An 18,134-nucleotide genomic window follows, 5' to 3' on the forward strand; every position below is an offset into this window, starting at 1 on the left:
GTTTGGCTTAAGCTTCTGTAGGAGTAATTTTACAGTCACAATTTAAATTAAAGAACATGTATAAGCCTTAACATAAAGACAAGGTAAGCTGCAGCAAATTATATTTATGCAGTCATTTCAAAAAGAAATCTTCCTGTGGTTGCATCTGATGACTGCTTTTTGTACAGGTACCTATTGGAAATCACTCTCTTGCCTCAATAAAATACTTAATTCAGAAGCATCTTGGAAAAAATGGTAATAAGCTGCATGATGTTTTGAATTAATATTTATCCTAATAACCATATAAATACATTTTGCTTCATTCATGTGGGTGATCTTCATTCACAGAAGTACTAGTTGCTGCAATATCTTTCCTCTGAAACTAACAAAGGCAGAGATAGGAGCATAAAAAAGACAAAAACATTGCTATTATTATCCATCAGTTTACATTTATTGAGAAAAAACCATACAAAAAACATTATACAGTTAACGTGTACCCATATTACATACAATGTCAATGCAAGCTCAAAAACCACATTTTTGTAAAGCATTCAATTTACCTCAAGTCCAAGCTGCATCTCCCTAAGACACTGTTCCCATCACAGTTGCCTTTTAAAGCCAATCTTCTTTTTACACACGGGTAGTTTCTGCAGAGAACACTTTTCTCAGGACGAAAAGGCATTTCACATGCACGCAAGAGAAATATTTGTGCATACATAAGAATTTCATAAGCTATTGCTAGGGAAGAGGGAATCCTGTCAACTGTATGCTTTTCTGAAAAGCCCAGTCCTCCCCTTCCTCCCCCCACTTCCAGAAGAAAGCAAATTAAAAAGCTCTTAGCATGCAATGGAAAACTTAAAAATTACTTTGGAAGAGAACAGGGCAGAGACAGTTTCTATCACCCAATAAAATATAACTAGTAAAAAGATGAGATATTTCGAGATAGGCTGTGCAAGTAACGATCCTGTCTACCTGGACAACTGAAATAGATGACTCTCAATCACACCAGACTGGAGATTATCTACCTGACATTTCATGTCCTGTTAAAGTATAGGCTGCAGAAAGGGACACAAAAATGCTTTTCCTATTTCAAACATTATGCTTTCTTTTTAAACTTTTTGTACTCTTCACATTCTACTTAAATCTGTGGCACTCTAAGGGGCAGGGGAAAAAAGCAGGGAACACCTTTTGGGAAAGTTCATTACATTTCTTTCTAAGGAAGTCCAGTTATCTTTTTGGATCAGGGTAAGACCAATAATCTATTTTCTGTTCTCCTAAGAACTATGAGTTTGGAGACAGAGTTGAAAAAATAAACACAAAATAGCATGCCTGTAAGCCCAACAGCGAGAAAGCTGGAAGTCAGCACACCTCAAATGCTACACACAAGAACATCTCATCTTCCACACACTAGCAACGTTTCAATTGACTGGCTTTTTCTTCTCTATCTCGTCCCACTGACTAAATTTACAGTTGAAAACTGTTCAAGATATTTTAGGAACAACAGTTGAAAAAAGTATCATCATGTAAAAGGTAGTGAACAAATGACTCACCCCAACACTAAATTCACAGTATCAAAATCCAAATGGTACACACCTAACCTTTTCTCACGTCAAAAATGAAGTTACATATTAAACTACAGATGACATATTAAGTGGCTTGAGAAACTGAAGCACAACTATTTAGTTCAAAAATTCAATATATCTAAGCCTGGCTGTTTAAAAAAATATAAATTAAAATAGATGGTTTATATTATTAAATCACAGTTTAAAAAACTTAACATTATGGAACATTTATGGTCAAACAAATAATACTTTAAAGAATGAAAAGTGATCAAAACAAAAATTATACCCTACACCATTATGTATGGGATACATTTCAAATCTGTTATGTTTTTGCCAATTTTACCTTCTACATGGAGCCCTTCTATGGTCCATGCTCATCGGCTCACCAATGGCATACACTCAAAGGATTCCTCTTTACTGGTAGTAACTATCTCAGGACCTGATTCTATGAGCTATGATTTGGTGCTTGCAGCATCTTCAGCACTGTGTGTGAAAATGAAGGCAGTATTTTTGAATATTTTTCTTTGATGTACAGATAAGCAGGACTTTTGAAAGAGGAGCAGCACATTTTAGAAACAGAATAATCAACAAAAACCAAATAGATGCTGCTTTACTTTAAGCTAAAAAAACAAACCCAACAAAAACCAGAAAGAAAAACCTGTACCAGACCATCTATAAGACATACAAACATTTTAAACTATCAAAAGATACAGCAATTCAGTTAAGGTATCAAGAAACAGGATACACTGACTGCTATATAGATAAAATTATTTGCTGTACTGTTAACATTTAACTGGTGCACATGCTTTTTCAGTTAAAACATACTAATCTCTGAAACTCCAGCATCTGTTTTCCTACCATGTCAAAGTATGAAAAGCAAACTAAGTTATCCAAAAATTCCACTAACACACTATAACTGTAAGACAAGTTATCAAGTTCAGTGATAACAACATGAAGTCATATTCTTTATACTAAGGTCTTACGGGTTTGAGTGGGAATAGTGCCCTATTATAAAAAACATTTGTGAAGGCTGTTGACGTTTCTAACCAAAGTAATTCCTGCATATTTTAAAGGTTTTGATTCTTTAATTGCAACAATTAGCTATTTGAGGAAAAATAACAGAAATTACTTATTCTGATCACGTTATAATTACTGCAATCTACTTGTCTTTCCTAAAAAAAAAAAAAAAAATATATACATATTTACCTAGAAATATAAACAGTTGTTTAAAAACTTAGAAGACTTTCCACTGAAATGGAACCGTGAGTAACAATGCATTTGGGGAAGCAGCAGATTGCTTTTCAATACACAACCACAAAGATCTCACAGGGACAACATTAATGTACTGAAATATATTAATTTATATACTTCCTTAGGTTGTGCTTACCTGTTGCTTTTTTGCAGCAGAACCTAAGGTGGAAGGTCTGGGAAGGCACTGTGAAGTATAAATAATTGCACTGTTTGCAATTAATAAAGATTTTATACCTTAAATGAATCAAAATCAACAGCCTCCATTTTGTGAATGATAAAGAATCCAGTGAATTTAATTTTGCTCAGTTTAGTACATAATAAATGCACCATTCTATAAGGTTATCTACAAAATACCATGCAAAATACCTCAACTATTAAACTTTATACCCTACACTAAAGATAGCAAATACTGTCCTAGCCTTTTTTAAGCTACCAGAATAATTCCTAATTTTAAAAGGGATAAAAATAATTCCTTCTATTGCTACAGCACAATACATACATTGCTAATTATGTGAATAATAAACTACTTCAATTTTCAAGCCTTAACTTTTTTCTCTGTGCAGCCACCCTAAAAAAAATTTATTCTCAAAGCAACATGGTGTTCCAAAAGATAAAGCAAGTAACAGTTACAGAATTATTTAAAACATACCTACATCACTACATATCTGCAAACTATCTGAAGACAAAAGAACTTCTGTCTAACAAGTGGTTCCAAAGACTTCAAAATGTTACGATATGCATACTTTAAAACACTGAATGATACAGCTGTCTTAGGAGTACTAATGAAAAAAAAACTATTACTCAAACAGAAACATGATTTTCTTTAGCTATTGCTAAACGTTTCAGGAATACTTACCCACCAAACTCATATTATGTGTATGTATATATATATATATATATATGCAAACCTATGTTTCTGGATTAAGAAGCAATTATGATGTCCTAAGATATCAGCACTGTATTCCAACATAATAGTCACACAAGTATGGCATTTTCATTATGTGGAACATTGACAAAAAGATACTGTTGCAGTTCATCAATTTGTCATTCTGATGTACTTACAGTGCAATGCTCCTTGAAGGAACAATCAAGGATGATACACAGCACAGTCCTCCTCACCCCTATAGAGCTAGTTCTATACTGGCTGGATCAAACCTGCACTTCAACAGACAATGGCAAGACAGACTGTATTGCATGTAGTCTAATATATGCAAAGAGCCAATAAATATGCAAAGAGCAAACATAGGATTTCAAGAGAATCAAAATTTTAGTATGAGCATTAGAGCAACAAGAATTTTCAAGTATATATAAAAAAATAATCAATTGATTCAAATACTTGAATATTTACAAAACCAGAAATTATCTGCTCTGCAGGAAGTTCTCAACCACTCCCCATCACTCAAACAAAACAGCGTTTTAAGGACAGATGCAATTTTTGTAACTACTATGCATACCACATTGACTTTTCTACACTGAATTTTGAAGTGGACTACTTTAAACTGAAGGCTTAAGCATATTACACTTAAAATAAATTTTATAACTAGTCTGAAAAAATCCATAAAATAGTTATATGCAGGAACAGTTTTGAAGTATTCAATTAAGAACAAAAGTTATCTGTTACAACAGCTGCACAGGTCTGAAACAGTGGTCATGTATAAAAGGAAATTTCACTGTTAATGCAATGGAAGTATGCCAAAAGATCACCTTCTTAAACACATGCAGTTTTAATCAAATAGAAAGAAAATTAAGGTATCAAGATTACTGGTGCTAGGCAGCAAAATACAATGAATGAAAGAAATCCTCCATCTATAACTATTCTGCAAGAGGGGAAAAACATGCTGACAACAAGTTTTTAAACTCAACAAGGTTTCAGGGGGAAAAAAAAATCTCATTTGTGTACAGGTACCTTGATTCAGCGTTGCAAATCAATCCTATAGTTCTTTATATACCCACATATCCAACTTACCGACACAGGAGGTTTCATATTATTTATTGTAAAGCACAAAACAGGCATTTTAAAAGTGATAAAGTATACATTGAAAAAGTACATTTATATCACAAAGCATTGACCACGTAATTGCAAATACATTTGCTGGAATGTGTACATCTACACTAATACTAAAAACAAACCATTTTTCATTTCTACACAGAAATATTACCTCCTATCAGTAGTGATAGATATTTTTTTACATTTTCAAAAACACTATTTTTTTTTTAACCAAACAAAATTAAGATCTTCATCAAGGCGTCTGCATCCATACATTTAACAAAGGTTTTTTCCCCCACACAATGAAGCAAATACTGTATTGTCCACTTCTTATTATTGGCCCTGTGCAGAAGAGATACATAAGAGATACACAAAAAGTTAAAGAAAATCCTTTAAATCGAGCTAACTCAGGAGTGAAGCCTTTAAGAAAGAAAAATTGGTTAATGTAAATGGTGGTGGCTTCTTGCATGGTTTTCAAAACCCTGGGAGGAGAAAGTTTTTCTTTTTTCTTAAAAAAAAACAATCACCAAACATATGGATAGATACAGAACTGAAGTTATCAGGTAAACAAAGTCATCTATTAATTATTCTGATAGTTATTTCGCTAGAAAAAAAGATGCATACTCCAAAGGTAACAAAGCAGGAGACATGCAAAAAGATATCTATAACCACTGAAACAGAAGGCAGCCAAAAAACACTTAAACTTTATACCTGCGGTGCTGGAGGATGCTGTGGCATTCCCTGTGGACTTGTCTGGGCATAGTATGCTGCCTGCTGCCTGTAGTACTCAGCCCATGCTGCACTGTAATCCGGCTGACCACCTGGCGGAGCCCCAGCAGGGGCGGGAACTGCTTGACCTGCAAGTAATTAAAATTATATAGCTTTGTTGCTGCAATAGAAATGAGAACATTTCAAAATCTCACTGCCCAAGAAACATCACCTAGCTTCTTGCAGTATTTCTCCAAGGCTTTTAAATAATTTTGTGGCTGCTATTCTTTTTACTTAATCACTCATACTATTTACTATTTTCATGTAATAATTCCCATGTAAAGCAAAATTGAGCAACCCTAAGGACAGGTTTTTTTTCCCATCTCTTCAATCATGTTCCAGAGCAAAAGTATTTAAAGACTGATGACCTAAACTGATCTGAACAACTGGTAGCATTTAAATTAAAGTACAGGTCAACAGACAAGATTACTTCTTGTAATCCACCTAGACTGACTTTATCTGATTGTACAGACTGCATTAATTAATTCACCAGATGACAATTCACTCAGCCCTCCATATTTGGCCTCCTTAATCCAATTGCTGAATTACTGCAGATTGCATTTTTTCAAAAAGAGCATTCATTTTTGTAAACATTTACTTCACCACAGAATATAGTCCTGAAACTTATTCCAATCTTTGCTTAAATTTCAATCCTCTAGAAATAACAGTGTGTACACACACACGCTCCCCCAAACTTACAGCTGAGAACTACCCGTCCTTCCAAAAAAATCAACTTGAAGCATGGAAACTCTATATAAGCAATAGATTAATACACAAGGCCTCTAATGTATTAAAAAAAAAATAAAATACAGCCAACTTTTTAGGACCTCCATTATGCTGTCCTTCCAAGGAAGTTTTGTCGTAAACATGTTTACTTCCTTTTTCTTTTCTCTTATTCCAGGAAGATAAACACACTCCACTTATTACCACTATCTGCTTTACAATTTTTTATCTGAAACGTGCTTTTACAGTTAATACTGCAGAATGTTGCTGACTTTAAGGAGAACACCACATCCTATCCTCTATTGAGTCATCTGTCCTCACACTTGCATGTATCCAGACAGAAGGGTTTCATATGGAGTGCTTCATTTTAAGTTTCTCTAACTTCCAAAACAGAACCCACTACTACTGTGACATGACATTTTTGTGATCTATATTCTGAAAGGGTTATTTTTACAATCAGAATTAGGATACTACTGAAAAGCTACCACCTCCAAGTTTTTTCTAGGATACTAGGGAATTAAAAAAATAAAATAAAAAAATCAACACAAAACACCACATCCAACCATATAACACCAAATAAATACAAACAAAATGCAAGCCTGCACCCTGTACATTTCCATGTTCACCTAATCTTGTGTTCTCCTTTCAAGAAAAAAGTGCAGTTTCCACAAGGGCTCAAAGTTTGTCAATCCTACAAGACCACTGAACAACCTTCTGGAGAAGACGAGTATCAAAGATTCTAATGAACTGTCTTCTAGGGTATCAGATAGAAGGTTGAGATGCTTTGTTTTAAAAACACCTTTACAAAGAAAATTCACATGAAGAATACCAGCTATCCACATTCCCCCAATCCTCTCAACAGCTTTAAGTGTGAGCAGGACATCTGAACATTTGGCAAACCACTATCCTGAATGTCTTCAGAATACACACTTCCGCTTTCCAACCCTCTATACAGCTTACATAGTTTTTCCACTTACACTGTAGATACATTAAAAAACCACTTCCATCACTTTTTGGGTTGTACAGTAAAGCAATTGTTCTCCTTGAAAAGCTTAATGTCCTCAAATCTTAAGAGCTCAAATCACATTTTACAATTTATACTTGCAATTTACCACAACTTAGATTGTTGCTCAATTATTTTAACCAAAGTGATCTTTAATGTGGTTACAAATTATCCCAGAATATAGTTTTTGCAAGTTCCTTATTATCATGGTTTAAACCTGGCCAGCAGCCAAACACTATGCAGCTGCTTGCTCACCCTCCCCCACCCCAGGGAATGGGGTAGGTAGTTGGAGAGGTAAGGGTAAGAAGACTCATAAGGTTGAGATAAAAGCAATTAATTATAATGAAAATAGTAATAATAGAAAATACAAACAAGTAATGCATGATGTGATTGCTCACCACCTGGCTGACTGATGTCCAGCCTGTTCCCGGCTAGCGATCCCATGAAAGAGAACCCTGAAACCACAGTCCTGGAAGCCTGAGTGAGGTTCCCGGTCAACACTTATCTATATACTAGGCAAGACGTTGTATGATATAGAATCATTGGCCAATTTGGGTCCGTTGCTCTGGTTGTGCTGCCTCTGTGCGTGGGCAGGACATGGGAAGTTGAAGAGTCCTTGATTTCTTAGCAAGAACTAAAAGCATCTGTGTATTACCAACATTTTTTTCAAATCAAATCCCATACTGAATGTGAAACACAGAACTACTCTAGCTACTAGGGAGGACAAAAAATTAGCTCTATCTCAGCCAAAACCAAGAGAACTATTAATTTATGAGACAATAATTCTACTTACAAATTATTTAGTTATGTCATAGCTGTCAGCACAGCTGAATGTCAAAGCTAAGGCATATTTTGTGCATGATGACCCAAGAATGTTCTGACATTCAGCCAGCTATCCCAAGGCAGTATTGAAATTGAAATAAAAATGAAAAATATAGGAAGGTTAACATCTACTCAAAGATGTCAAACTGGACTTCTGTCTTGAAATGGCTTAGTAAAAATGTATTTTAGCTGCATCATTCCCCTACTAAGTGTACTCCAAGTAATTCTGAACCTACGCATGGAATCCAGCAGTTCAGTCAAAATTTCCTTTCAGTGTACAGAACTGCACTGCAACAGTACATGCTCATTAATACTCAGACTCAACTGGAACACAAACAAACAGGACTGATAAACTACATACAGAGAAATACAAGAAACAGAGAATACCTCCCCCATTAAGCAAGGCTAAGAAAGAAAATGCCCGATGATTCTACAGTTCTTCCACTATTCAGGTCATCATGGGTGATTCTAGTAAGAGAAAGCTGTTCTTTGTCCTCTTTCCTGCTGCAGTGGTGAGGAAATCATTAAAGACCAGTTCCACTATTTTATTATGGAATCCCTTTACTATAAATCAAGCCCACAATATATTAGAATGACTTTAAGTGATAAATCTACAGACTCCTGTGGTGACATATAGATCATTTACTAGAATATGGCTTCATGTTTAGAGGGAACTCTTATCCTTGGGAGATTTTTTAGGGCCCGATTACGCCAATATTTAATTCAGCTCTTGTAGGGCAAAATAAAAATACTATGTCTCAAGATAACAGAGTCTATGTATTTTCAAAAGCTAAACTACTGTCTTGTTACCTGGTAATACTCAAGGGAAATTTAAAACAAGTTTTCTGAATTTATGAAGTAGGGTACCAAATAGATGGTCTGGCTTACCTGCAAGATTTATGTACAGTGGCTTACCAGTGTGCATGAGTAATTTTGCTAGCTTATCAGTCTTATTAGTAATTATTTTTATTAGTATACTACTAAGTATACTTACTAGTAATTGTATTTGCTACTCAGAGCAAAAGTCCCTGACTAAAACAACAAGTCTGAAAAAGGAAATGAGACTTTGCCACTTTATGTTCAAGTCACTGTTCTATACGCTTAAAAAAAATTGTGATGAGCCAAGTCCTACTGCACCAGTAGGAAGCCACTCTGGAAAACAGTATTATGGTTTGATGGGAATATTCAGGAGTGCTTTAGAGTTCTCAGATCACTTGTACTTAAAGCATGGGAAAATCCAGAGCACCAATTGCAGTACCACATCCAACTTGTTCAGCTCAGTACTGTCACTCTTGCCATGTGGATTATCAAAGTAATTTTCTTCAGCAGCAAAAGTAGAACTGCTTGGGCTCAGCAAGTGCCAAGTTTCAGTTCATTTCTGCAAAACAGCTGTTTGTGTAATTAAATGTACTGCAATAAAAATCTAAAAGAAGAGTCAGAGAGAGAGTGACTAATGCCTGCCTTCCCCCTTCCACGCAAGTTGATAGGGACAAAAGCATTACAGTACTGTAGGAATCACAAGCAGTAGCAGCTGTACGTAAGAGCCTTGAGATCACAGGAACTTACTTATGGACAGCCTTCTTGTTTGTCGTCTTAACATTGTTAAGGAGGCAGGGAAAAACACTTCCATTTAGTACTAAAATCAACTCTATGTTAATTCTCTGCCCTTCACTTGGTCAGTTCTTCCTCTTTTATAAGTGGATCTTATAAAAAGCTATCTTCCATATAAAAATTTTTAACATGCTGAAGAAACAAAAAGTTCTCATGATTTACAGAGTCAAGTTACACAGGTCCAGATATCCAAAGTACTCCTTCAGGCAAAGAACTCGAACGAGAAAAAGAAATAAAGATCAGAACTCCCCTTCTGTTTTTCCTCTTACTTGACTCTTGTCTGGTGATTTTTTCACTTTGCTTTGTAAGAGCAATTCTTTCCATTTTCCAGTGTCTATCTTTTTTGGGTTCACACTCCTCTTTGGAGTCACTTCCACAAACTCTATCCCAACACCTGAAACTACCTGTTATTTAATTAGAGTAAATTCAAGACTAGTGCAACTAGAAGACTTTGCCTTCTAGAGACAGAAAAATCGAAAGATGGCAGTTCAGACAAATTACATGATTCTTAAAAAGGCAGTGAAAAAAACAGCAGTGAAAACACCCACAACTTTGCACTGAGTAATGTGAGCTGAACTAACAGATAGTAAATTGAAAAGTAGTTAAATGAAACAGGAAGAGGAAAAATGGAAAGGCCCATCACATCTTAAAAATCATTTGTCTGGGAATTCTGTTGCAATTTTCTTAGTCTGATACACAACTCGAAGTAAATCATCCTTATATATTTTCGGTTTCATTTAATCATTTATGCTATGCCAAAATAAAAAAGAAGAAAGGTAGTTATGTCTTGTCAAATAATTTGAGATCAACCTGATAGAAGGTTTAGGAGCAATTAAACACAATATTAATCTTAACTCCAAATGCTTTTTAATATTCCAGGAGAAAACAGTGCAGTTGAAAGAGTGCAAAAACCTCAAAACCTCCCACCCAAACAGAAATATCCAAATAAGATGCTGCTGTATGTGTGGTCAGAGGCATCAGGGAAGCACTGGCACTCATAAGCCCACTAGTCCTCAGTACACAAGCCTACATCAACTGCAATATCCATGTGACAACGCTGTGGACAAAATACTGACCTGCAAGATATTCCCATGATTTAAAAGATAACAGCACCTTCTGTCAATGCATCAAGACCACATACTCCTTCCTTATTCAGCAAATGATGAAATCATCAACTTAAATAAATTTCAGTTTTCTAAGCCAGCTCAAGCAAAGTATTTTGAAAAAGCAACATACAACCTGCAGTTTAAACAGAGCTCTTAAGCGCTGCAAATACTATTTAAAAAAAGGGCACAGTATAAATGAAAGCTAGTTACGATGATTTAATAACCTGTAACAGAGAAAACAAGTTACAAGAAAAAAAAAAAAACAATCTGTAATCTTAAGAGCATCAGGAAACAAATACCAAACAATAGCTTCATAAAGTAAATCGAAGCTGAACTCCAATACTTAAGAAATGTACTGAAAAAATATACTTAAGAATACTCAGAATGAAGTATTTAAAGGATGTTGTTTCCCAGTGATCAACTGTAGACATCACATTAGGTATGAAGTATTTCTACAAAGCTAACTATTAGCATAAATACCAGTAAATGCCTTAAAATACAACATGAACTTTTAAGTCTGCTGTTCTGCAGGGTTCAAGGCCCCTAGCAGGATATGTTTCCTAACATGACTATGCATTTTCATTTTTTGGGGGTAAAAAACCCCATCTCAAATGAGATAGTAAAATGTTCTAGGAGACTTGCTATGCAACAGAAAAACACATGCACACATACCCATTTTTTTGTAGTACTCCTCCCAGGCCTTCGTATAGTCAACCTGCCCTGCTGGTGCTGGATTTGGCTGATCTCCTGAATTACATTTAAAAAAGTCAAAACTATTGGGTTTTGTTTCATACATGGAACAATTTACAAATAATCAGTTGGAATTTTTCAGTAACAATCCCAAGTAACTTCAGTGAAATCTGACGTTATAAACCTACATAGTACTGGTACAAGCTACTACAAATATAAGCAATTAGTAAAAGACCCCACAAAGAAACAGAGTTCTTTAAAGTGTTCAGCATGTTTTCAAGATTCAGGAAACACACACGACTCACAGTACAAAATACTACCTAAAATTTAAGTGGTAAGCCTCATCCAGACACAACAATTACACAAATACAACTAAATGCTACAACCATAATTGTTCTAAAACCACTAGAAGTGATGCAACTGTTTAAGCAAATGACAGTAGTTTGGCTCATTCCAGATTTACTTATGACTGACTGCACTATGCAGGAGTAATTGAGTCAACTCCAGTTGCAGCAAAATTCTCTTTGGAGTATATTACAACAGAAATACATTACCCTCATTACCGCTGAAATTTAAAAAAGCGATGTTGAAGGCCATTAGCATGTTTTCCAAGAAAACCAGCTACCTTACAATAAAATTACCCAATATATGAAGACAACAATGAAAAAAAAATGAGGCATCTACACCACCAGCAATGAAAAATGAAGCCATTTTACTAAACAGCTACCTTGTCCATTGGTTTGGGTTGTAGCTGGTCCACCAGGAGGGGCTGCAGGTGGTGGCTGTGCTTGCTGCTGATAGTAGTGAGCATAATAAGCTGCCCATGCTGCAGAGTTGGGATCTGTTCCTGGCTTACCTATGAAAACAAACCAAGCACTTATAAAAGTAGTATGAACAGAATGCTGTTCCCTAAGTTAACCCTGTCCTAAGCACTTAGGTTTTCCTCCATCTGAACAAAATAACCATGTACATCCTGTAAGTACCTCTTCTTTCTAGCACAAACTTTTGGTCAGGTTTCAGACACGTGTATTGTACAAAGTATTCTTTCAGATAGAAACCTCACTACTACAATGTCATTTATTAATCTTTATATATGATGAACAGAAGCGAATTCTCAAGTTAACAGTCATGTAACTAAATGGTAGCAACAACAAATGATTCTAGCACCAAACAACATCAGTGGTTTTACTTTTGTACAACCTCACACTAATGACACTGGCACAGGTGGAGGAGGCATGCCAAATACATATTTCTGAAACAGAAGAACACAAATCTTACTAGGTGTTTGCAATGCTTGTCAATTAAACTTCAAGGTAAAATACAGAAACACATAGTACTCTACAAACATGAAACCCAACATACGGCTATAAAGCATCACTATCTAATTACAGCTTTTTAGTATAGCAAATACTAGCAACATTTACATCTTCAGCAGCTATCTCCATAATTCCCTTATTTTTAACTACATCTAGGCAGGCCAACAATGCTGCTTCCTAGAGCCTTATCTCTGTTTTTCAAATTAGGGAATGGCTTATTTGTCCTTAATCACAGTGATTTATTACATTACCAGACTGGCAATCCACAAAACCTGCAAATTTAATGTTAGGGAAAAATGTTCTGTAACACAATCAGCGTCCTTTGACATGATCTGCATCCTTAAAAAATAAAAGTATCTGCAAATTAATGCAGCCAACTGAGGAGAGAACTTCACATAAGGACATAACTGTTATTTTAGAATAACTACACATGGGAATGGAAGTATACTTCCCCCAACACAAAATAGGGAAGGTAGTGAGTGACTAATGGAAGAGAAAGAATAAATCTACCGGAAAAGGCATTCAGAGATAAGAAATCCACAACACAACAAATTTCTTGCAGTATTTCATTTAGCATTGAAGTCAGATGGAACCACTTGAAATGTACACAGTAGTATCAGCATACAGTCCACAACCTAAACATGCTGTTTCATTTTAAAGTTACACTGCTTCCAACAACAAGAGTAGATTTAAACTAACATGTACTATATTCTAAGGTTACCTTCAAATATCAAATAAGCCACTGCTCGGTTTCCCCCCTCATTCCCATTAGTAGCTACTTCTCTAGAACAGAACACCACAGAGCAGGATTCATTATATTTCAAAAAATATCTGACTGTAGTAACTAGCTCCAGTCTCACGTGACAAGAGGCAAGCATGGTTCTGGAGAAAGCACCCCTGAAAAAAAATACTAAAATAACCCATTTGTTACACTAAAATGAGCAACTAAGTGGAAAACTGTACAAAACTCATCCAAATAAATGCTAATTGGAAGAAACACCAATTTCCAACTGCATGTAGGAAAACTTAAGATTTTTAAGAGAAGTATTTAATCAAAAAAAGGTTATAAAACCATCATCAAGATGACATCAAGGTACTCGCCATTTTTCTTATAGATCTTTATGTAGATAAATTACTTTATAAAAAAAGGTGGTATGCAAAAAGCTGTAACATTTCAGCAGTGGTTCTGGATTAAATGACACTTTTTATTATGCTGAGACTTTAAGTCAAGTCCCTTTGAAACATTTTACTTTTAAATAATAGGCATTTTAAAAATACTAAACTGAATGCATGCAGAGCTACCTTCTATAAAAGTTTCAGAACTGAAACCAGAGATGGCTCTTGGCCAAAAAAGGATATATTAAAGACTTGAACATTAACTCTTTGTAGATTCTAACATCCTCCAAAGCCCTCCGCTATTTCACTAACAGAACTTGCATCAGGACCAGTGGATATCAGAAAATATTTATTCTGTTTATAAACAAAAATAAAATTGATATCTTTTGGCGGAAGTTCTCAAGAAGTTCTACCTCAAACAAATGAGGTACAAGTGACTCAAGCATCTAGCCTTACCATGCCGCCTTTGACTGCAGTTCCGTTTCCCCATATGCTCTAGTCCAACCAAAGGATGTAACTTAAAGAAAAGCAGGATACTACAACTTTGGGAAGTCATAATTAAGTAAAAACTTCTGGTCTTGACAAAGATGAACAGAAACAGAAGAAACAGATTCTACAAAGATGGGTTTCAGAAGAAAATACAGAACTATTACAAGCAAAGGCTCAACATCCACAATCCTGATTAGTTTTACTGTATTAACAGCATTAAACAGAAATGTTATCCCTCAAAAAGGACTGAACAAAATCTATTTGTATCAAGATGCTGAGAATCAATCCTCACATAGGTCAACAAAAGCTAGAAATATATAGCATAAGCTAGCTAGAAATATACAGCATACACTGTGCAAAGTCAGGATCAGTGAGATTGTAAGGGGCACTGCTTAAAAGAAAATACAAAGTCACTGCCTATTATAGAATGAAAACATCCTCATTGAAGAAATTTATGTAAAAGCATCTGTTGTAAGAAAAATGAACTGATTTGCACGCAATCAGTTAAGGAAGAGTCTTGCAAAAATTGTAATAAATTGGGATGCAGTATCAGTAACATTTAGTAAAGAGTATATTCCAACTGTAACAACTAAATTTCAATATCTCACAAGCCACATGTGGAAAGCACAAAACATATGTAAGCTGACAATCAGTAAGGAAAAGCCTGAATAGGAGCTCTATTAGATTTACCAGTGCAACACACATGAACTGTGGAAAGTGTATACTTGTAAGGACAAAATAGATGTATTCAACTGTGACATTTCTTACCAGGATCTGGTGGATTTGGTGGCTGCCAGTGTGGATAAGCATTTCCCCATCCCTGTGGAGCATATGGAGCTGGAGGACCACTACAAAAGATCAAGTCATGCATTTACAGTGAAAGCCAGTCTCAGGGTCACCCTACAAAAAAGGTAGCTGAAGCAGTACTTACTGAGGTGCAGGGCCAGGAGGCCCTGGATTATAAGGAGCTGGGTTATATGGTCCCATGGGAGCACCAGGACCTGGTGGCCCAGGAGGTCCATGTGGGCCAGGAACAACACCATGGGGTCCATGGGGAACAGGTGGACCCAATGGATTTACTGGACCCTGTAACAAGAGTAGCACACAGACAAAAATAAATCTTGAAGTTCCCCATTTTCCAGCAGCTTAGAAGTATAAATCTGAACATTTTAAGAGTATCATCTAAAAAGTTTGATTGTTTTTAAAGACAGACATTTCCCTGGAGAAAACAAGCCGTTTTTAAAAAAGATTCATATGCTTATGGCTAGTTAAAGATGAGAGCTAAAAGCAGCCACAGTAGTAACAGCAACTATAAAGCTGCATTTATTTCAGCTCTTTCTTGAAGAATTAAGAATTATACAAGCAAAAATGGATTTTTCCACAAATTGCATTAACACCCCACCCCCCCCGGCATACATTTTAAGAAATGAGAGCACTTCTCAGTTTAAGTGTTGTATTACATTTGCTTGTTGGTGGTGATTAGCTTTTTGTGATTATCAGGACAAGTGATTTGCTATGAACAAGTCCACAGGTTTCAAAATTTTAATGCATTTTAGCATTGTCACAAAATGTGCATCCAATAAATATTATCCATTATGCACTTATTTGTTATTACTCTCTCATAAATTTCAGCTATGTAGTCAAAGAGCAGAGAAAATTTCATGTAACTGACAACTAAAACCACAACACAAACAGTAAATACTTTGATGTGCAAATTAGGATGAAAACGATCTGTCTAAATTATTCTTGTATACTAATAATTCACTGAAAGAAAATAAGACATGTTCACATACAATTTTCTGAAGAGACAGGGAATTAAATTACAGATAACATTAATAATGAGTAGTTCAATTAATTTTAGTTCTAAATATTTCACAAAGGGAGATGGTAAAAGGTTAAACTGAGCTGCAGAACATTATTGTACCCGTGCATTATTGATTAAATAGCAACTGTGAACAAGATAAAAAAAAAAACTTTGTGTGTAAGGCTGTGTACAAAAACATATTTACTGTGTGCCATATGAAAATGGAGGCAATCTTTACAAGCAGAAATACCTGTTTCCATGCTATTTTTCTACTGATGGTGTGATTTCAAACGATGTCATTAAGTATCAGTTACTTTCTTACTACAATGATCAGTACACTTAGGCAAAGAAAGAAGAAAAACATGGCTCAGGAGTTTAAATTAAACATAATGTGGTTTTTCTTCTATTAATAATTAACTTACCAATGAAAATCACATTCTGCCCAAAAAAAAAAAAAAAAAAAAAATCTATTGAATGAGACTTATGAGACAAATTCTTACTTTACTTGATCTGAATGTAGAGGAATTTTTTTTTGTTCAAGGCCAAAGTTAATGTTGGTGAAGTGGAACCACGCTCTGAAAACTCTGAAAAGCTGTTGTATTTTATTCAGAATCAGTTAGCTAATGTACTGACACCCATATAAGGAAAATAAAAAAAAATAGAAAAAAATCTGTGGAACCAGTCATTTTTTATAGCATGAAAGTTACTTAAGTAAAGAATGATAGTACAGTTTTACATTCACATGCCACCAAAATCAAAAGACTAGAAAAGAAGAGTTGATTTACTGTCTCTATATGGATAAGATAAAATATCCTGCTATTTTGGATCCCTAGGAAGTGGCCTTTTGGGGTTTAAATATTAAAAAAAACCTGATTTACTACTCAAATAGTTTTGACAGTTTTAAGTATTATCTTTTCCAGAAGCCCTAAATTACATTTTAGAAGATGTTCTGTACAACTCTTCATATGAAAGATGAAGAAAGAAAGTATACATAAGAAAGTAGGAAGTTTCACATGCACAAAGATATAATTTCTGTCTGCCTTCTGTAAATGCAGTGGGGGGGCTCATCTAAAAATAAACATTTGAACCATCTTTTCAACACCCATTACAACACAAAATTACAATGTATCAGCTATTAATACAAGGCAACAGAAGCAGCATCTCAAACCAGCCAGATCAAGAATTGCCATGACTTTGAATCAGTATTATCATGATCATCCTTAAAACTTGCAAAACTCTTAACTGTAAAAGCAAAACCATTCATATTCCATACTGAACTTTGAAGTAGATTCAAATGGCAGCATTATTTTCTTTAGCTACACATTCATTTTTTAAAATCTTTCCAAAAAGGCAGGAGATTTTAAATGGTAAACAACATAGTACCCAACCTGAACACTTCGAAGAAGATCTGTAATAATTTCTGCAGCATGCTGACATCTGTCAGGAGGCCCTGTGATTTGGGCTATTCTATCTGGAGTTGTTCCATCATCTGGAATAAAAATGAACTATTCCAGTATATGTAATCCAGTACATTTACACTCAATTCACAGAAACGTATGGACATATCACCTACCTGGCTTAAATTGGATCCTAACACCTGCATCATTCTGTATCTTTTTTATCATCTCTCCATTTCTTCCAATTACAATACCTACAGCAAATCGTGGTATTGGAACCTTAAAGAGAAACAAAAATTTCAAGGTGTTGAGGACGCAAATATTCCTATCAAATTCACACAGTTAAAGGGTCACATATTAGAATGGTAAACTAGGGCCAGTCCTATGCCACTACAGGCTTTCTGAAGTGTGAATTTTTTAATATCAAGTCACAAGCCTAACAAGTACTGGATGAAAGTATCAAAAAGAAAGATATCCTACGCACTAGAAGTTCTCATAGTGGCAGCAATT

The 18,134-nt window shown here is 35.1% G+C and overlaps 1 protein-coding gene across 16 annotated transcripts in view; it reads right to left on the reverse strand.

Annotated features, from left to right (window-relative positions):
* Positions 1–18,134, reverse strand: part of FUBP1 (far upstream element binding protein 1) — a 42,327-nt gene that overhangs the window by 14,926 nt on the left and 9,267 nt on the right. For 3 of the 16 annotated variants that reach the window (XM_026853958.1, XM_026853957.1, XM_026853952.1), the window contains 6 exons: positions 15,355–15,509; positions 15,192–15,271; positions 12,230–12,358; positions 11,485–11,559; positions 5,491–5,636; positions 409–3,952 (listed from right to left, as the gene is read on the reverse strand). In XM_026853958.1, the coding sequence (XP_026709759.1) occupies positions 3,914–3,952; positions 5,491–5,636; positions 11,485–11,559; positions 12,230–12,358; positions 15,192–15,271; positions 15,355–15,509 (624 nt within the window). In that variant the 3' untranslated portion in view covers positions 409–3,913. Of the gene's footprint in view, positions 1–408; positions 3,953–4,757; positions 5,122–5,490; positions 5,637–11,484; positions 11,560–12,229; positions 12,359–15,191; positions 15,272–15,354; positions 15,510–18,134 lie in introns of those variants that run through there. The other 13 variants (XR_003398924.1, XR_003398923.1, XM_026853959.1 and 10 more) reach the window with 11 other exon arrangements.

The sequence above is a fragment of the Athene cunicularia genome, assembly GCF_003259725.1.
Source record: "Athene cunicularia isolate RWA chromosome 8 unlocalized genomic scaffold, athCun1 chr8_part1, whole genome shotgun sequence".
Lineage (NCBI taxonomy): Eukaryota > Metazoa > Chordata > Aves > Strigiformes > Strigidae > Athene > Athene cunicularia.